At 43.7% G+C, this 22,265-nt stretch overlaps 1 protein-coding gene across 1 annotated transcript in view; it reads left to right on the forward strand.

Moving 5' to 3' along the window:
* The window catches only part of LOC124594136 (leucine-rich repeat-containing protein 15-like), a 107,751-nt gene that overhangs the window by 65,005 nt on the left and 20,481 nt on the right, over positions 1–22,265 (forward strand). The window contains exons 4-5 of the mRNA XM_047132493.1: positions 2,246–2,541; positions 19,145–19,277. Of these exons, the coding sequence (XP_046988449.1) occupies positions 2,246–2,541; positions 19,145–19,277 (429 nt within the window). The remainder of the gene's footprint in view (positions 1–2,245; positions 2,542–19,144; positions 19,278–22,265) is intronic.

The following is a 22,265-nucleotide window of genomic DNA, read 5'->3' on the forward strand; positions in this document are numbered from 1 at the left end:
GCTGATATGAAACTTCCTGGCAGATTAAAACTGTGTGCCGGACTTTAATCTGCCAGGAAGTTTCATATCAGCGCACACTCCACTGTTGAGTGAAAATTTCATTCTAGAAACATCCCCAAGTCTGTGGCTAAGCCATGTCTCCGCATATCCTTTCTTTCAGGAGTGCTAGCTCTGCAAGGTTCGCAGGAGAGCTTCTGTAAAGTTTGGAAGGTAGGAGACGAGGTACTGGCTGAAGTGGAGCTGTGAGGACGGGGCGTGAGTCGTGCTTGGGTAGCTCAGTTTGTCGAGCACTTGCACGCGAAAGGCAAAGGTCCCGAGCTCGAGTTTCGGTCCGGCACACAGTTTTAATCTGCCAGGAAATTTTCACCATGGATGTGTTAGATCCGTGCAAGAGAGCATCGCGTTTGAATTGCGTTCCAAAGGCGGTCAAACGCCCTAAAAATCACGTGTTCTTTAGCATTTGGGTGATGTAATACAACTGTATAAAATTCACGCTTAATATTTATTAAAAAAAGGTACCAAAAAGAAGTAATCTATACTTAATGATACTTTGCTAATTACTGTTCGCTGTGACAGAGTTTATTATTTTAACAAAATGGTCATCACCTTCTTTTTTTTTTTAGATATACTTAATGTCGTTACTTTTTGCTAAAATATTTTGTCTTACACAATAGAACATTATTGTATCTCAAATAATTTTCACTTATTTCCACATTGTAAATACACCGCCGTAAAAAAAATATTTGTACATCGTTTTACACATTTACAGATCACTCGACTTTAATGGATACATGAAGTACATAAACTGAGAGAATTAACCGATCAGGAGTATGAGCGGTTCTGAGGTACCCATTCTGAAGCACCCATATTAATACGTGGTGTTGTTTACACGAGAAGCAATGCAAGTGCGGATTCTGGCATCCAGGCGATCTTACAGATGGAGCATACTGCCCTGGGATGCGTCATGCAACGGCTGATCGACTTCCAGGTTGACGACTCGCACGAGTCACTTCTTGTCCCATCATACCTCACACTTGCTCGATTGCAGACAAGTCCAGAGATCGTGCTGGAAAAAGAAGATGCTGCACGTCTTGCAGAGTGCTTTGAATTTCATGGGAAATGTGTAGGCGAGCGTTATTCTGTTGGAACAACATTCTGCACATACCGAGCGCTGGTTAGCGTCTCCTCTAGAAACACCAAAGATGAGCGAGTGTTGTAACTCATCACACAACAGACAGTCTGTCTTGGGCGAATACATTCTACGAAACAGTGCTGACTGGGTCTACGTCGACCATTACTTGCGTGAAAGCAGAGTCTGCTTTCTTCCTTGAAGACTGTGGCGCGCCATTCCATCTTCCAAGTACTCCTCTGACAGCATCGGCCGAGCTTTGAACGTAGATGCTGTGGCGTGAGTGGGCGATGGGCTAGAGCTGTGCATGCCCATAGTCCCTCTGCTTGTAAACGGTTCGCAACAGTTCGTGTTGACACTTGTGGGCTGATAAGCCCCCTTATCTATGCTGCGACAGCTGTAAGATCTGCCACTGCTGCCCCTACAACACGACGATCCTGACGCGCGTCTGTGCTGTGTGGATGTCCAGAACGTCGTCCAATGGTGTGAGAATGTTCACGTGACCACTGATAGCCGCATCGTTGTACAACTGACGGATCACGTTCAACTCGTATGGCAACTCTCCGAAAGGACCTTTCTACCACTCGTAAGACTACAGTTTGACACCTTTCAAACTCGCTCATTTGGCCATAGGAAGCACGAGGGTGACTTGATGGTATGGTTGCCTGCTTTTTTCACACGTTTGCACTACACTGAGCCTTCTGGCTGTGAACGTGCCCTTTTAAAGAGTAAACACATTTGCGCTCTAGTAGCTATGAAAATACAGTACCCGTTGATGGACAACGTTTGTACTAATATCGGTGCATCTACTATACCCCAGGTGGCATATTCGTCATAGGCTCGAAATCTACACCATCATACCAAATGTACTCATTCTTTTTCCGGCAGTGTAATTCAACAAATATTTGAAACAAGCTCTATCCCGCTCTTATTAGCGCATGGTATTCGAGGTTGTTTCCCAGCTTGATAGATCACGTGTCTAATAAGCCTGTCAAATTGTCCGTTTCGTCGCTCCCTACACCATTGTGGACGTTGTAAGGTTTCATCGTTTACAACCTGCAGAGGTAAGTAGCCTTAGACGTCAGGCGTGTCTGACGGTGTTCCCGTGCTGTGCAGAGGCTGCGCGTGCTGCGCTGCCGCGGCTGCGCGCTGTCCAACATGAACACCATGGTGTACCGCCTGCTGCCCGACCTGACGCTGCTCGACCTGGGCGACAACGAGTTCAAGTACGTGGCGGCCGACGAGTTCAGCGACCTGCGGCGCCTGCGCACGCTGCTGCTCGACGGCAACCAGCTGCCGGTCGTGCTCGAGAACAGCTTCCAGCAGCAGCACGACCTCGAACACTTGTCGCTCGCGCGCAACCGCCTCGCCAAGGTCACGGCTCAGGCGTTCCACGGGCTCTCCACCCTCAGGTCAGTACTACAGCACGAAATGCCTCCTACCGTGACCACACTGGTGCGTTCTAATAGATCTACACACGTTGTGGTGGATCTACACCCTTCCGAACTCAACACAGGTGACATAACGAGGTGCTTATGCGGCTCCTTGTAAAACCACTAAGTCGCCTCGTTCGTGTCGGCAATGGTAAAACAGTACCACTCGATGCTGAAATGGCGCTTACACCGTAGGTTCCTTCTACCTGTCGTGCTACTATATAACATGTAGCTCCAGAACAACCAGAAAGATTTTATTGATAATTTGAAGTTATCTCAGATTTATCAAAGTCTTTGAGTAATTTGAAAACTTTGCTCTCCCCAACGATGACTGTGAGAAAACGCGTTTGAAATAATTTAAAAACGAATGAATAATAATAATTCCGCAAACACCGTTAGGACATTGTTTTATTTCATTTTTATTTATTCACATTACCGATTTTGAGATAGTCTCTTTATTGAACGTTATGCGGATTTTTATGACAAATTCTACAAAGCGAAGCAGTGCTGCTGAACGTAATTTCTTTTGTATACATTGACCATCAACAAAACACGTTAAAACGAAATATACTCTTTAGTGAAATGTGTATGTGATAGGCATAATGTATATTTTTCATTCAGTACCCTGCCAAACAGTAACCTTATATTTTAAGTGACACGGTTTTTGTTAAAAGAAGGACATCGTTTCCACCCAACTCTTATTTTAAAATACATATACATGTTGGAGCTGCAAACAGATGTATGTATGTGTAGTATATGGATTCTAACGCTATTCCTAAATGTGCGTGGCATGCCAGTGCTGTTTCTTACACTATACAAAGATCATGTATTCACATCTAATGGTCACTTCAGAATGAACAACACTCGAAACTAGGTTCATTGTTGTGTCATCAGGCTTCTGATTTCCCTGATGCGCCCCTTAATGAGTTCCTCTCCTGCTCTAACCCATTCCTCTCAGAGCAGCAGTTGTACACAAAGTCCTCAGTTAAATTGACCAAAAAAGTGAAGCACGCAGAAGACGAAGGGAAAACGTAACGAAACTTCACGAGCTAAGGGAGTATGTGATATTATTTTCGTCATTAAAAAACTGAGACGTGTTTCAAAGATCTGTGCAGGGTGAGGCCTCTTATCATCATGCCGTTGCGCCCCATCTAACCTGCATGTAACTGCTTATTCGGTTGGTAAGGCAATCACAAAGCTGTTGTCTCGCCCACCTGGACCACGTCTGTTATTTCTGATACCCTGATTACAGGCATTGGGACGGAGCTCACGTTCATGGTCCCATACGTGTTCCACTGGGAAGTGATCTGGAGATTTTGCTGACCACATAAGTACCTCAGAATCATGCATACCGATCATAGAGACATATGACATGTCTGGACAATCTCCAGTCCAAACTCAGCCGTTTATGTTGAGGCGTTCACAGCAGCTTACACCTAGGAAGGTAATCCTCTAGTCCAGCTGTTGCTAGACTCCGACCAATGTTGCAGGAGAACACAGAATAATGCAGGAAGTCCAGTATTTGTTCTCGGATGGCAGTCATAGATGTGAATGGTTTACGAAGTACTTAGTAGACAATACAGCTATATCCCCTAGCGGTGTTCGGATGTGCTCCACTGGAACCTTGACGAAGAGAACGCAGTCCAACATCCAGTCACTATGACATCCTAATGCCCCACAAATCTGAGAACTGCGTGATTCGACAAGTCGGCCAAATGGAGACCAATATTAAAACCCCTTTCATACTTTGTCAGAAACTCACAACGCTGCGACATCTTTGTGACCTTCACAGTCATCAGACAACGTATGATGCTGGTTACGGCACTTATACACATTATCAGGGACGGTAACATCACTAGCCATGAACAAATTAATGCACCATAGCGGCCGTTTTACCTATCACAGAGAATTGTAACTCCAATAACTTATTTTGAATTAAAACACTGCTGCAGTTGTATGGTTACTGCGACGCCCGCTAAACCCGCTGGACAGAACAGGTGGTTGGGACTGTGGAAAGAGTCAGTTTCACCTTAAAATTGTAATTTAATAGCACATTTACAGCCAACGCGGCACATAGCCGAACTTTTACAATTACGAGTTTCAAACTCCAAATCTTTGACGGCTGAAGGCCTCCAAACAAGAAATCTTAAAAATCAACAAGGTACAATATATATATATATATATGTATATATATATATATATATATATATATATATATATATATATATATATATATATATATATACATACAGGGTGAGTCACCTAACATTACCGCTTGCTATATTTCGTAAACCACATTGACGAATCGATTCCACAGACCGAACGTGAGGAGAGGGGCTAGTGTAATTGGTTAATACAAACCATACAAAAATGCACGGAAGAATGTTTTTTAACACAAAACTACGTTTTTTAAAATAAAACCCCGTTAGTTTTGTTAGCACATCTTAACATATAAACAAATACGTAATCAGTGCCGTTTGTTGCATTGTAAATTGTTAATTACATCCGGAGATATTGTAACCTAAAGTTGACGCTTAAGTACCACTCCGCTGTTCGATCGTGTGTATCGGAGAGCACCGAATTGCGTAGGGATCCAAAGAGAACGGTGATGGACCTTAGGTACAGAAGAGACTGGAACAGCACATTACGTCCACATGCTAACACCTTTTTATTGGTCTTTTTCACTGACGCACATGTACATTACCATGAGGGGTGAGGTACACGTCCACACGTGGTTTCCGTTTTCAATTACGGAGTGGAATAGTGTGTGTCCCGACATGTCAGGTCAATAGATGTTCAATGTGGTGGCCATCATTTGCTGCACACAATTGCAGTCTCTGGCGTAATGAATGTCGTACACGCCGCAGTACATCTGGTGTAATGTCGCCGCAGGCTGCCACAATACGTTGTTTCATATCCTCTGGGGTTGTAGGCATATCACGGTACACACTCTCCTTTAACGTATCCCACAGAAAGAAGTCCACAGGTGTAAGATCAGGAGAACGGGCTGGCCAATTTATGCGTCCTCCACGTCCTATGAAACGCCCGTCGAACATCCTGTCAAGGGTCAGCCTAGTGTTAATTGCGGAATGTGCACCATCATGCTGATACCACATACGTCGACGCGTTTCCAGTGGGACATTTTCGAGCAACGTTGGCAGATCATTCTGTAGAAACGCGATGTATGTGGCAGCTGTTTGGGGCCCTGCAATGAAGTGAGGACCAATGAGGTGGTCGCCAATGATTCCGCACCATACATTTACAGTCCACGGTGGCTGTCGCTCTACCTGTCTGAGCCAGCGAGGATTGTCCACGGACCAGTAATGCATGTTCCGTAGATTCACTGCCCCGTGGTTTGTGAAACCCGCTTCATCGGTAAACAGGTAGAACTGCAACGCATTCTCTGTTAATGCCCATTGACAGAATTGCACTCGATGATTAAAGTCATCACCATGTAATTGCTGATGTAGCGACACATGAAACGGGTGAAAGCGGTGACGATGCAGTATGCGCACGACACTACTTTGACTCAATCCACCGGCTTTCGCAATGTCCCGTGTACTCATGTGTGGGTTCATAGCAACAGCAGCTAACACACCAACAGAACCCGCTTCTCCTGTGACGGGCCTGTTACGGACCCGTTTGCGTGCTACGACCATACCTGTTGCATACAGTTGGCGGTAGATGTTTTGCAATGTGCGGCACGTTGGATGCTCTCTGTCCGGGTACCATTCTGCATACACCCTGCAGGCTTCAGCTGCATTTCGTCGACACTCGCCATAGATGAGTATCATCTCCGCCTTTTCAGAGTTCGAATACACCATGGTCACAGTTCCTACAACACTAAACTATCACAGACATCTGGTAACACGGTGTACTACAGTTGGTCTGCGTGCGGAGACGAATGCAGAATAACAATAGCAGCAAGCGCTACATGCGGACACTGCGACAGCTAGACCAAACCACAACAGTGCACTACTGCCACACTCGTAAACACGGTCGTCATCGTAAGCATGTCCCTGCAGATGCTGCTCGCCGACCGTGGCCCGTATGTGTTACAACACGCAACTGAACGTCGGAGGTTTCAAGCGTCAAATTTAGGTTACAATATCTCCGGATGTAATTAAGATTTTATAATGCAACAAATGGCACTGATTACGTATTTCTTTATATGTTCAGATGTGCTAACAAAACAAACGTGGTTCCATTTAAAAAAAACCGTAGGTTTGTGTTAAAAAACATACTTCCGTGCATTTTTGTATGGTTTGTATTAAACAGTTACACTAGCCCCTCTCCTCACGTTCGGTCTGTGGAACCGGTTCGTCAGTATTTGATGTGGTTTACGAAATACATCCGGCGGTAACGTTAGGTGACTCACCCTATATATGACAGCTTGGCTGAAATAAAGTTCTCAAGACCTTAAAATGCATTACCATAACCTCTCAAAGGCAGAAGGCCGCAATGTTTATGTTCGAAAAGTAATTTTAAGAATAAGTTTCCAAGCCGCAGTGTTTAAGCTTGAAAGGTAATTTTAAGTGTAAGGTTCCAAGGCTGAAGGCTCAAAATTGATTTTCCTAAATTAAAAAAAAAAATAACCATAAGCCTTAAGTTTTAAGTAACTGAAACCGGACTTAAAGAAAAGACAACACAATGGCAATAACCTTCCAGCAAACATCCACTTGGCATAATTCAAACTTACTTACATAAAACACAGTAAAACCAAGATTTTTTAAATCATTGGCTATGATAGATTACAAACAGACAATTAAACACCGGTGAGAAAGACAGTAAAGACAGCAGCACTCAGAAGCCTCCAGGGAGTCTGTCTGCCCTCGTTCAATTAGGTGAGAAAAGTGGTGGGCCCAACTATACTTGATCCGTCAGAACCCAACCAAGGTATCGAAAAACGACTTGCTTGCCACCAATCGGTACATGAGAATTGAAACAAAAAATTTTACGGGAATGATTTATTTATTTATTTAACCTGATCAGATTAGGGCCATCAGGCCCACTCTTACATCGGACCAGTGTTCCACACATGCAGCATTCCACACATCAGGATTACATCATGGCCATAGTTTAAATGAGAAAATTAGCTTACTCTAGTGACAATATGAATAAAGAGTAGTGACTAAGACCTAATAAAGTAAATGCGGCAGTATTTTTACAACAGGTGCTATACATACAGATTATGATAAAAGCAATAATAATAACAGTAAAAAAAAATCAAATAATAATGACAAACATGAGAAAGATTGGCAATAGTAATGAAGGTTTGTGCAGATGTACATTAATATCTTGGTGTGTAAAGTAGATGTTTACTAGTATAGCGAGTTTTGGGGAAGGGAGATTTAAGGAGGGGGAAAGAGGGAAGTAATGAGGTGAAGTGCATTCATGTACAGAGGAAGGAATTACTGTTGCTTAAGTAGATACGTCATTAACTGTTTTTTGAAGCCGGACATGTTTTTAAGTTCTCTAACAAACGATGGAGGTTATTCCAGAGTTGGGTTCCCGCTACTGTAAAGAACTTGAAGAAGGTGACTGAGCGATGCAGTGGAACGGAGAGGATTTTATTATAATGGGAACGTGTGTTTCCGTCATGTTGTTCCGACATGAGCGTTAGGGACGAAGAGAGATATGAGGGACAGTGTACATTTATAAGGCAGTAGATGAGACAGAGTGTATGGAAATCTCTGCGTTTGTCTGCACGCAGCCAGGACAATTTTGCATATGCTGGCGAAATGTGATCAAAAAGTCGAACGTCACAAATATATCGGACGCAGGCATTCATGACCAGTTCTAGACGTCGGGAACTTTCCTGAGAGTGGCCTTGTAGGATAATATTGCTGTAGTCAATGGTTGGGAGTATAAGCGTTTGTGCTAATTTCTTTTTCAGATCGAAAGGGAAGAGTTTTTTATATTTTTGTAGGACATGAAGGGATGCTGATGCTTTTTTGCACACTGCAGTTACGTGCTCTGTCCAATTTAGATTTTCATCTATTATTACTCCCAAACTCTTTGCTGAGGGAGAGAAGTTAATATTTGTTCCATTTAGTATAAGAGGTGGTACAGATTCCCGATGTTTTGGGCTAATGAGCTTAGAGTGACCAACAAGTACCGCTTGGGTTTTAGATGGGTTTAGTTTTACACCTATGTCCTGTGCCCATTTTGACAGTGCATCGAGGTCAGTATTGAAATTTTCAATAGCTTTCTTGAGATTGCTTGGTTTCACACTTAGATATAACTGAACGTCATCAGCATACATACGAGGTCCATTCAAGTTCTAAGGCCTCCGATTTTTTTTCTCCGGACTGGAAAGAGATAGAAACATGCGCATTGTTTTAAAATGAGATGACGTTCATTGTCAATACGTCCCAGAGATGGCAGCACCATACGGCAGATGGAATTTTACCGCCAGCGGCGAGAATGAGAACTGTTTTAAATACTTAAAATGGCGACGTTTTCCTTACTTGAACAGCGTGCAATCATTCGTTTTCTGAATTTGCGTGGTGTGAAACCAATTTAAATTCATCGATAGTTGAAGGAGACATGTGGTGATGGAGTTATGGGTGTGGCGAAAGTGCGTTCGTGGATGCGACAGTTTAATGAAGGCAGAACATCATGTGACAACAAACCAAAACAACCTCGGGCTCACACAAGCCGGTCTGATGACATGATCGTGAAAGTGGAGAGAATTGTTTTGGGGAATCGCCGAATGACTGTTGAACAGATCGCCTCCAGAGTTGGCATTTCTGTGGGTTCTGTGCACACAATCCTGCATGACGACCTGAAAATGCGAAAAGTGTCATCCAGGTGGGTGCCACGAATGCTGACGGACGACCACATGGCTGCCCGTGTGGCATGTTGCCAAGCAATGTTGAAGCACAATGACAGCATGAATGGGACTTTCTTTTCGTCGGTTGTGACAATGGATGAGATGTGGATGCCATTTTTCAATCCAGAAACAAAGCGCCAGTCAGCTCAATGGAAGCACACAGATTCACCGCCACCAAAAAAATTTCGGGTAACCACCAGTGCTGAAATAATGATGGTGTCATGTTCTGGGACAGCGAGGGCGTAATCCTTACCCATTGCGTTCCAAAGGGCACTACGGTAACAGGTGCATCCTACGAAAATGTTTTGAAGAACAAATTCCTTCCTGCACTGCAACAAAAACGTCCGGGAAGGGCTGCGCATGTGCTGTTTCACCATGACAACGCACCCGCACATCGAGCTAACGTTACGCAACAGTTTCTTCGTGTAACGACTATGAAGTGATTCCTCATGCTCCCTACTCACCTGACCTGGCTCCTAGTGACTTTTGGCTTTTTCCAACAATGAAAGACTCTCTCCGTGGCCTCACATTCACCAGCCGTGCTGCTATTGCCTCAGCGATTTTCCAGTGGTCAAAACAGACTCCTAAAGAAGCCTTCGCCGCTGCCATGAAATCGTGGCGTCGGCGTTGTGAAAAATGTGTACGTCTGCAGGGCGATTACGTCGAGAAGTAACGCCAGTTTCATCGATTTCGGGTGAGTAGTTACTTAGAAAAAAAATCGGAGGCCTTATAACTTGAATGCACCTCGTATGGTATTTGCAATAGGTCAGAACCGATGACACATCATTGACATACAGAGGGAAGAGTATAGGACCTAATACTGAGCCTTGGGAAACGCCTGACACTACCTGCCGCTATTGTGATTTTATATTCCCAGACAGGACGCGTTGCTGACGAGACGTCATGTATGAGCGAAACCATTGCGCTGCACTTGGTAAGAAATTTAGACCGCTAAGTTTAGCTAGTAAGATGTCGAAGTCGACAGTGTCAAATGCTTTGCTGAAATCTAAGAAGCAAATGATAGTCGCTTCTTGTCTGTCCATGGCAAGTTTCAGGTCATCTGTCACCTTTATCTGAGCGGATGTTGTGCTTCGATGTTTACGGAAACCTGATTGGTATTCGTCTAGTAGGTTGTTAGTAGTTAGGTAGTTGGTGAGCTGGTCATGAACTATATATTCTAAGGCCTTTGATAGTGCAGGAAGAAGGCAGATGGGGCGGTAGTCAGAGGGTGCTGTGCCGATGTCCTTTTCAGGCAGTGGCTTAATTTGTCCCAGTTTCCAGGCCTCAGGGAAAACACTTGTGATTACTGAATCGCTGAAAATGTCTGTTATAGAGGGCAGTAGTTGGTCAATAATAAGTTTTACCATCTGGATAGTGATACAATCACGTCCAGTAGATGCTGATCTAATCCGCATTATGGCTTTCTTGACAGTACTGCAAGTGACGTACTGTAGATAGAATTTTTCTTTGCTACAGTCGTTCATCCCCATGAAGTAATCAACGATTCTGTGTTTTTTCTTTTTTTTTGCGGTTCAATTTTGGTTGTAGGTAATGTGAAGAATCGGTTTAGTTCTTCAGCTGGGACCATGGGATTTTCTGCAACTTTTATTTTGACTAAACCGAGACTACGGAGATTTTTCCACAGGATGGCTGGCCTACATCTATTGTCAGCTAATGCCCGAGCATGTCTGAGCTTAGCGTTTCTCACCGCTTTACTGACTTTGTTTCGTTTCTGCTTATATACAGCATGATTTTCAGGTGTAGGGTGTATCTTGTATGCTCGATGTGCCGCATCTCTGAGATTCATGAGCTATTTTAGTTCATCAGTCAGCCAAGGTGCAGGTTGCCTTTTTAATTTTCTGGTCTTTATTGGAGCATATTTGTCATATAGTTGCGTAATTTTGTTAGTGAAATCCTGGAGTTTGTCGTTTATGTCCATGAGGGGAGAAGAGGTCATCCCTCAAACTATTTATTGTGCCTCAGTTTCGAGTTCAGGCAAATTGATGCGTTTGAGGTCTCGGTATGTAGACAGTTTTTGTTTCTTTCTAGGGCATTCTAGTGAATACGTCATGGATATGATGTCATGGGCAGACATGTCAGGCGCAGATATTTGAGAGATGCGGATTATTCTGTTTGGAGATTTCGTTGCGAATATATCTATGAAAGTGTGACTGGTAGTCGTGTGATGAGTAGGTGCCAGCTGAATTAGCGTCATATTTGAGGAAGACAGCATCGTCTTAAATTTCCCAGTGGAAGGACTATTGCACAGAAAATTAATTTTAGTGTCACCTGCTATAATTACATGTTCATATGACGACTCGAGACTAGAGAGGGCAGTTTCGAAGCAGGCGAACTCATCTACTTTAGGAGGTTTGTAAAGGACACATATTAATCACTTTCTGTTAAGTGATTTGATCTCTATGAACATATATTCCACTTGTTTATCTACATTATTGTCGGATGTGTGTAGTACTGTAGGTGACAAATCAGAGCGTATGTACGCCCGTACTCCGTCCCCTCGTCTGTTGCATCTGTCGTGCCTGAGAAAGATATAGCCATCTAGATTTACGGAAGTTGTAGGAATACTTGGTTTGAGCCAAGTCTCTGACAAAAGTGTTATGTGTATATCAGCAGTTTGAAATATATATTTGAACTCGTTGAAGTGAGCTGGCAGAGACTGGGCATTTGCATGTGCAATATGCAGATTGGTGCGTTCGGGTGTTGATTGCCCGAGGAGGCTGCCGAGCGATGTTTGCGGGTCTTGGTTGGCGGTGACAAGAGGGTCTGGCATGAGGAAATGCGGAAGGCGTGTGAAGGGGGGGGGGGAGGGGTGAGGGGTGAGGGAGTGTCCTCCCAGTTCTGTGCAGTGAAAGCGGCCGGGAGGGGGAGCGGGTGGGTCCCCAGGGAGGCAACAGGATCTGCGGCCAAGGTCAGCGAGGTCCGCAACGGTTCTGGAAGTAGCCGTGGGCTGGCAGGGGAAGGAATTTCGCTAAACACAACGGGAGTAATCTGCACGTTACGAAAGAGTGTGACATTAATTTCACTTATGAGGATAACAACTAAAGTATCATGGTGGGTTGCTAATTAAGAATGGAAGTGAGACTACCTTATGTAATAATTAACAAAATTACATGAGAAAAACAACTAAAGATGAAAATAGTTATGTGGAGAAACGAAAAGTTGATAATACAAATAATGACAAAAATTATACGAGAAAAAATAATTAGAGATAAAAAAATAGTTATGTAGAGAAACGAACAATTTGATAATACATTAGTTAAGATATGGTTGACAGTGTAAACAATATAAACATATAGGTTAGTGGCAGCAAGATTAGACATGATTTAGCTTCTAAAGCACAGGCTTTCGAGTTCATTGACACTGCAAATTGTTTTCTTTCCATTTTCCGTCTTAACCATTATCCTGCCGTCATTTGTCCATACGTTCTGTAGCTCAAATTTCGAAATCGCGCTCTTCAAAATGTTTAGTCTTTCCGAGGTCAGATCCTCGCGTACTGTCAGACACGACTTCGCGAGATTCTTCTTTGCTCTGAAGATATCAGATCTTTTCCTATACCACATAAATTTCACTGTTATAGGTCTTGGTTTTGTAGAACCTGGCGACTTACGACCCACTGTATGACTTCTGTCAATGTCACTCAGAGTCACCTGCACGCCTAGCTTTTCTTGGACAAGGTTTATCACAAGTTCATCCGTGTTCTCTCTGCTGCTATCTGGAATGCCGAACAGTCTGAGATTATTGTGTCTCTGATATTGTTCGAGCTCGTCCGTCTTCTCGATCAATTTCTGTTCGAGCAGTCGTGCTTTCTCCTCACTTGCTTTTAACGATGTGTCCAGTGCACGGATCTCGCTCGCATTCGCCTCCAGAGTTTTCTGTATTTGGTCCGTCACTGCTGCAGTGACAGCATCAGTGATGGTTTGAATAACGAGCCCGAGCGTCTCCTTAGCCTGCAGCGTGGCACTCACCTCAGCCTTCACGAGTGCGGCGATGTCAGCGATGCCGGTCGGAGCGGCCGCAGCTCCCGGTGTGGACTCCACCCCTGCGCTGTCGCCGGCCTGGCCGTTGGCTGCCCTGCGCGTTGTTCGGCGATTCTCCATTTTAAGTGCGATTCCGTGTAATTGGTGCTCAGTATGTGGTGTGAAATACGACACTTGGCAGTAGATATACGGCTTTAGTATATGTAGACTAGCCTAACTGCTTAAAACACCTCCAGATTTCACGTAAACTTGCGGGCCACGCTAACGCACGTCACTCACTCGCCGCCATGTTGCATTCTCAATTATCCATAATCAAATATGTATTTGTATTAATCTGTCAAAACTATACACCATGTTCGACAGTAACAACAGGTGAGGAAGGGACACTGCCTGAAATTACGTTAGTGGCCAGGGCAGGTAACCGGAACGCCAACGGCCACAAGGCAGAAATTTCCGCTGGTGCATTTGAATTGTAGTCAACCAAAATAGTTAATTTCACCGCATGGCGCTAAATTTCAGCAATACAAACACTCTGTGTTTCTCACAGCAAAACCTCCCCAACAGCGAACCACCGAAACCAATCTCACAACATGAATGGACTGGGCTTGGGTACTTCAAACCACTACTCAACTTTGACGTCCTGGATCGGTGAACCACGAAGCTCGTAGCGATTGGACAACTCCACACACGCTCCGACACTGCGCAGGGACCACCAGTGGGCCCAGCCGACTGCTTCGCGCGGAGATAACTTCCCTGGTCCGCAGCAACTGACCGACTCCTCTCAGAATGCCGACAACATCTAAAATAGTCGTCAGAGGAAATAACACCAGCTATACACACAACCTGACAAACACCTGAACGATACCCAACAATAACTAAGCACACATGAAGACAAATCGGGAGTCAATGCACACACACACACAGCCGACTCATGAACGATCGGCGAGCCAAAACGCGTATTCCGGTAGGACAACAGACCGACGATCCACCAAGACCGTGGGCCAGCTCAAGTGATGCGTGGTGGCAATGGTCAGGCGAGCCATGTGGACGCAGACCTCACTGCTCCAACCTGACTGCTCTAGTGCCGCATTGCAACTCCCCGACTAGTGGTGGGCAGGAAATCGCGTATCTGTTAGAAATCACAGTGACTGAGAGTCACAGATATCACAATAACAACTTTACAAAATCTAACTGCGATTTCAGTCACAGTTAGCAGTCGGAAGTAGCATTTCACATTCAACGCCGTGAGCCATCTGTAGGCCGAATTCCATACCCCTTTCTGCGATTTCAGTGACAAGTCGCGGCTAGAAGTCGCAAGTAGCAACTAAAAAGCGCAGTTAACACTGCCATCTGTTGGCCAAAGTTCGTATTACGCTCATCTCTGCGACACGCTATCAAGTCAAACTGCAATTTCTGTGCCGGCCGCGGTGGTCTAGTGGTTCTAGGCGCTCAGTCCGGAACCGCGCGACTGCTATGGTCGCAGGTTCGAATCCTGCCTCGGGCATGGATGTGTGTGATGTCCTTAGGTTAGTTAGGTTTAAGTAGTTCTAAGTTCTAGGGGACTGATGACCAAAGATGTTAAGTCCCATAGTGCTCAGAGCCATTTGAACCATTGCAATTTCCGTGACAAGTCGCAACTAAGAGTCGCAAGTAGCAACTGAAAAGCGCAGTTAACATACTTTTCCTAGTGCCATCTGTTGACCGACGTACGTACTTCGTTATGAGAGCCTTGTGCCTCACGAGATCGATGTGCTGTGTGTGCATATGAACGGCTTATTTCGACAGTCGTACAAGTCCATTTTTGTTTATTTTGAGATACAGAGTCGTAAAGTTAAATGAGCGCTGAAAAATCTGCAGTTGAGATACCAGAAATATTCAAGCATATGGCTTCTTGCTAGAGATGATCCTTCATTTATGTTTGTTTGGATCATTAACTTCAGAAACATTATAGACAGAAAAGTGGAGGTAATGGACTTGTACCACTATTGAAATAAGCCCTTCATATTATATGACGACATGCACATTCAGCATCAGTTATGGTTGGTCAAATAATGCTGTGACTCTGAATGTATTATATTAACAAGAAGCAACATTGCCTTTTTCTCCTGAAAATATCAAGTAACGTAACAAATGTGCTTGATTCTGCTTCCAATATGACAGTTTTGGTTAATACTCCACATGCCTACAGGACTTTGCAATGTTAACACAGCAGAACTCAGACATCTGTGTAAGTGTAGTGAAATGAAAACTGTCATATGAATGCCTCACTTTTGTTCCGACACAGTTCAAGACTCGGGAGAAAAGTTTTACACCTGGTGTTCTACATGGCAACTTCACACACAAGAACTTTTTGCCGACACTACTACCACCTACTTAAGTAAGCTTTTCCTGTGTTACTTTCAAGTAATGCACTTAAGCTATTCCTGATTTAACTGGAAGATCTGTACTTCCCACTTTCATATCAACAGCCTCAAAATGCGTATTGTAGGCTACGGGATATGTTACAGGTCAGTGTCACACCAAGGTTGTGGCGAAAAGGGGGGGGGCGGCATGTCACTCTCCAACAAGTGTTTACCCAAAGTAACAGGCGCGGAAAATTACGAATACTGGACGGCTTAACATGTGGAGAATGAGATTTTTATTATTCACTCACTGTATTTAACATTTATTATTCCTTTAAAATCGCACAACAACTTCAATAAAACACAGTTTAATCACTCACACACTTATTTCACAACTATTTCAGTTTTAAACTGCAAATCCCCTAAGAGCTGTCTTGAATCTTCACGAGTCTCTCTCAACAGCCTTGATGTGGATAGATACGTACAGCAACCAGTAATCAGAGTCAGAACTGCGTCTGCAAAAACACAAGGATTATTAAACAATTTTTGCTGTCACTAATTACTAGCAATATAATTGACAGAGTAGATTGCTAATATTTGCTATAATGAATATCACATTTGCAAGAACGATCTCACTGAAGTAATTAAGTCCATCGAAACGCTTAGAAACTAACCTCTCGTCTGACGAAAACGGTCAATTTCTTCTGATCTGTTGACAATGATATTTTGAGTTATCACTTTACTGAGTGACTGAAATGTAGTTCAGGTACCTGTGAACATACAATATGTTAGAATTCATTTTCTAAACACGAACTATTACGGTACTGTACGGCTACTTACATATTAATTACACTATTAATATTTTCACAGTTGTTTCTTTAATACAAAATTAAAGCCAATGGAAGAAAAAACGTAAAACATACTTACCAATGACAGGTTTGTTGAGATGGTTTGTTGAGATGCAATTTTCTGTGTTGACAGATGTAACTTTTTCATACAGTGGTAAGTCGCAGAAATTGCAGGAGTCACAGAAATCGCAGAAGTCGCAGATGTCACAGAAATCGCAGAAGTAGCAGAAATCGCAGAAGTCGCAGAAGTCGCAGAAATAGCAGTGGTGGAGGGATACACGACCTATGTTCCTTAACTGCGACTCTTAACTGCGACAAATCGCAGTTAAGAATAACAGACACTGAAAAGTAGCATTCACAGAATTCACTGATATCGGAAAATCGCAGTTTAGCACATCACTATCCCCGACTGGCAGGTCCGGACTGCGCTCCAGACACGTTTCAACTGAGTGGCAGCCTGATCTCGCAACCCGAACTGCTTACAGCAGACGAGGAAAGATACTACGAGAGGGGAAATATCGATACTCGCTGCTAGCGCCAGTCACGGTCAGGCAAAGCAACAACTCACTGACAGTGGTAATTTAAATTAACGTAGTGAAGTGGAAGTACGTTAAAACAGGGTGTAAAATACATGATGGCGGGAACACGAGCCATGGACAGCTCAGTTACATTATTTCAAAATCATGACTGGTTTCGTAAAATTAGCCACATCATCAGCTGAAATCAGTTACAACATGATGCTGGAGTACTTTTGATGTTAAACGTTTCTCCCGATTCTTAGAATTTTACTGCATTCTATAAATCATGTAGCATCCCACTGTGTCGTGGCGCTGCTTTGTACACCATGCGTCTGATTCACTGAAACAGTCCCCCCCCCCCTTCCCCGTCTACATTTGTTTATATTTGGGTACAACTTTATTTTTGGAATGTAATGAAATTCTAGGAATCTAAGGAAAAGTTTAATATCAAATGTGCAAATGATTATGTAACTACTGTTACGAAACTGGTGGTGATTTTGAAGTAAAGTAACCATCGAGATGCAGTGATGTTCTTATTCAACATGAAGTTTTTTATTTGCGGATGTCTCTTAAATAAACTTTTGTATTCTTATCACTTGCGTTCTTACCGATGTGTTTGGAACGAAATTCCAAAGTCGTTGGACCCCGTCTTCTCGATGGTACAGTCTTCTTTTTTTTTTTTTTTTTTTTTTTTTTTAGGCATAGTATTTGTTGAATGTAATCCAATATGTCTCCCCTTACAGTTTTTACTGTCTAGAAGGCCCTCTAAAAACATTATAGCTATTCCCTGATGTCTGAATATTTGTCCTGTGATCCTGTTCTTTCCTTTCGTCAGTGTTCGTCGCTTCGCCAATTTTCAGGAAACCGTCTTATCCCTTACCTGATCAGTCCGTCAAACCTTCAATATCATTCTATGGAACCACATCTCAAATGCTTCGATTATGTGCTGTTCCCGTTTTCCCACTGTCCATGATTCTCTGCCATACAATGCAGTGCTCCAGACGAACATTAACAGAAATTTATTGTTCAAATTAAGGACATTGGTTGATACTGGTGGGATTATTTTAGTGAGGGATATCGTCTTTACTGTGATAATCTTCTTTTTACATCGTCTTGCTTGGTTCGTCACTAGCTGGTATGACTTAATGAAGTATTTATTTTGAAGAATGGCAGACGGGTGAAAACTAAGTACTTTAAAACTACCGATGCTGCAGAGCTCAACAGAAGATGTAAATATTTATGTTACAATAATCCTTCTTGTTGCCCCTTGAGAGGCTACAAATTATCTAAGATTTTTGTTTCGATGGTGCTGAGCCACAGTCATGCAGTATTTTTTGAAAGAATACACCGCCATCTGACTATAAATTTTGGTGTATTTCCTGTGTACAATCTAGATTTCGGCTTTCACGCCATTACCGAGTACAGTGGTCTTAGACCATTAACGTCATATTGCTGTGTACTATGCAGGATGATAATACACACTTCGACGCCTTTGCTTAACATGATATCAATGGTCAAATGGACGTGTTGTAGGAATGCAGCACATTATCGAACAAGCGCACCATGCCTGGGAAAGTCAGCATAAAGCACGTAAAAGCAAGACGATGTTCTTGAGTCCTGTTTTTTATCTGCTTTGGGCTGACTCCCCCAGACCTCATGTGCTTGTACGATAATGTGCTGCATCCCTACAAGACGTTAATTTGACCATTTATATCATGTTAAGCAAATGTGAAGTGTGTATTGTCATCCGGCACAGTACACAGCAAAATGACGTTAATGGTCTAAGAACATTGTGCTCGATAATGGCGCGAAAGCCGGAAACTACACTGTAGACAGAGAAATATACAAAAATATACTGTCGGGTGGTGGTGTATTCTTTCAAAAGAAAATCTGTGATTTATAGCCGATTCCTGAGATTTCGTCAGATGTGGTCATGAACTTTTTTCAAATGTGAAATCAGTACTGGTATGAGGCACTGCTGAGCAGCAGCTCACAGCAATCACCATTAGGTTCTCGGCATATTGTGTGCTGCGTGTTTCAGGAGCCTGGACTTGGGCTGGAACAAGCTGGACCGTCTGGAGCCGGCGTCGTTCGTGCCGCTGACGCAGTCCCTCAGGGAGCTGGACATAGCGGGCAACGCGCTCTCCGAGGAGAACGTGCACTACGTGCTGCAGGTGAGTCCGCAGGAGGCGCGACAACGCCGGCAGCAAAGCTGCGAACAAAGGCAGCGCGTCGGGCGGGAAGGCGGCTACTGGGACGCCTCTGGCAGCTCTGGGAAAACCTCTATTCATCAGCGTGAGGGATTTGGCGTACTGGTTTATGCACCTGTAATACCAGGAATGGATTCGGATGCAGTGCTGACGATTTAGACATACAGTGATTTAGCTAAATCAGTGGTTCCTACTTTTTTAGAGAGGAGTATAATTACCCCATTTAGAAAGGCAGAGAGAAAATAAAATTTTGTATGGGATAAAAACGAAACTCAGCCGTTGTCATTTAGTCCTGACTGCTAATGTTTGAAGAAAGTATTATCTACTGTCCCTATTTTGTAAGATTAAAACATATTAGAACATCATCGTGATTCTAATCGTCACAACAAGCAGCATCCACTGCTGGACAAAAATGTCCTCGAGACCTTTCCGCCGGCCGAATTGGCCGTGCGGTTAAAGGCGCTGCAGTCTGGAACCGCAAGACCGCTACGGTCGCAGGTTCGAGTCCTGCCTCGGGCATGGATGTTTGTGATGTCCTTAGGTTAGTTAGGTTTAACTCGTTCTAAGTTCTAGGGGACTAATGACCTCAGCAGTTGAGTCCCATAGTGCTCAGAGCCATTTGAACCATGATTTGAGACCTTTCCATGCATTATGCTTTCAACGTTGAACACAAATGTTGCTCTTGCATGTTTTCTGGTGTGATCTACGAGCATGTACACTACCTGATCAAAAGTATCCAGACAATTATTAATGGATGTCTACCCTTTACGTTTAGAACGACACGATCTCTGTGAGGACACTTTCAATGGTATTTCCAAATGTCTGGGGAGGAATTTCAGCCCATACTTCCTCGAGAATCGAAACCAGAGATGATAGCAGTGTAGGACGCTGAGGTCCAGAGTGATGTCGACGTTCTAACACATGTCAGAGGTGTTCCATAGGGTTCATTCGGGACTCCTGGCCGGCTAGTCCATTTCAGGAATGTTATTGTCCACAAACCATTGGGGCAAAGATGTTGCTTTATTACACGGTGCGTAGACATACTACAGTCATCGTGTCCCAAATGGTCCTCTACTGTACACAGTACCGAACGTTATAAAATATCTTGGTATCCTTCCACATTTAGCGTTTCCTTAAGCGCAATAAGCGAATCACACAATAACCACAAGAGAACCCGTACCATAACAACATGTCCTGTGTATATCATTGTTATCACTACACGTGAACTCAGGTAATGTTCCCCAGGGTTCTTTAAACCCAAACCCTTCCATCGGACTTCCACAGGACATAACGAGGTCCATCACTGGTAATTACTCGTTTCCAGTCATCCAGTGTCCAATGACTAGTGATAACGAGACTAGTGATAACGAGAGGGTAATCCTACACTACATGAGCATGTCCTGACACGATACCTTATATTCACTGGGCGGTAGTCTCATTTTATTTATTTATTTATTTAATTTTTTTTAATTGCGCTCAATGCAAGAAAAGACTTCGTCGGTTGATTTTTCTCTCTCTCTCTGCATGCTACAACCCTAAATTATGAATGGTGACGGTGTGGAAAGTCGATGATTAATTTGATTTAAAATTGTGTTAACTGCCGTTTCAAAAACTCTTGCACTTGTCGAACGAACTCCACAACTTTTATATTCATCTGATTTTTCTACTTTTTCAACTGTTCGCTTGGTTTTAACTGTTAGCACTTGCCGTCTGTAATACTGTCGATTACCGTTTGTTTTGCTGGTGTGTTTAATAGAAAATTCAGTGCCAAGATGTCAAGGTAACAAGGCCAAGCTGGCCGGTGTGGCCGTGCGGTTCTAGGCGCTTCAGTCTGGAGCCGCGTAACCGCTTCAGTCGCAGGTTCGAATCCTGGGTCAAATGGTTCAAATGGCTCTGAGCACTATGGGACTCAACTGCTGAGGTCATTAGTCCCCTAGAACTTAGAACTAGTTAAACCTAACTAACCTAAGGACATCACAAACATCTACGCCCGAGGCAGGATTCGAACCTGCGACCGTTGCGGTCTTGCGGTTCCAGACTGTAGCGCCTTTAACCGCACGGCCACTTCGGCCGGCTTCGAATCCTGCCTCGGGCATGGATGTGTGTGATGTCCTGAGGTTAGTTAGGTTTAAGTAGTTCTAAGCTCTAGGGGACTGATGACCTCGCACAGTGCTTAGAGCCATTTGAACCATTTGAATCGAGCGTCAGTGGTGACCATGCCGAGTTGTACGTACTGCCCAACTGCTGTATGGAGTTTGTCAGCATGAAATTCATGTTCCTCCGTAACTAACAAAGCCCTACGAAAAATAATAGTGTGTTACCAAACTCCGTTCCACTTCATTTCTGTAACTATTAATTATGTTCAGCACCATGGAGATTACACTAAATCAGTAAATTATTGATTTTTCATCCAAAATTACACTGAAATAACAACTTGTCGAAACACATTTTGTTAACGGTGTAACTAGTACACACTGTTAATGTAGCAAAAATATCCAAATTGATGTACGGAAGTCACACCTTATTACCAAAACAGAGATGCACACAGTTCTGTTTCACAGTACTAGCTGAGTACCTGGCGTTGCAAGGGTATGCATTTATTCCAATCTCCTATTAATTCACCTCCTCCTCCTATATCTATCTGTCCACCTCCCACTCTCCATCTCCTCTTGTCCCTAACTCTGCCCGTCTCCCCCTACCTTTTCTCTGTCCATCAGCTGCCCCCCCCCTCCCCCACACACACACACGTTGTACACACTCTGTCAGTCTGCTCCTTCACCTCGATCCATGTTCTCCTCCCCACTTCCGATTTCCATCTCCTCCTCCCACTCACATTTATTCTCTCCCCTCCTCTCTCTATCGATCTCCTCCTCTCCCCCCTACCTGGCTGCCCCCTCCGTCCCCCTCTCACGGTTCATCACCTCCACCCTCTTCTCTCTACGTCCTTTCTTT

This window comes from Schistocerca americana, chromosome 2 (genome assembly GCF_021461395.2).
Source record: "Schistocerca americana isolate TAMUIC-IGC-003095 chromosome 2, iqSchAmer2.1, whole genome shotgun sequence".
Classification (NCBI taxonomy): domain Eukaryota; kingdom Metazoa; phylum Arthropoda; class Insecta; order Orthoptera; family Acrididae; genus Schistocerca; species Schistocerca americana.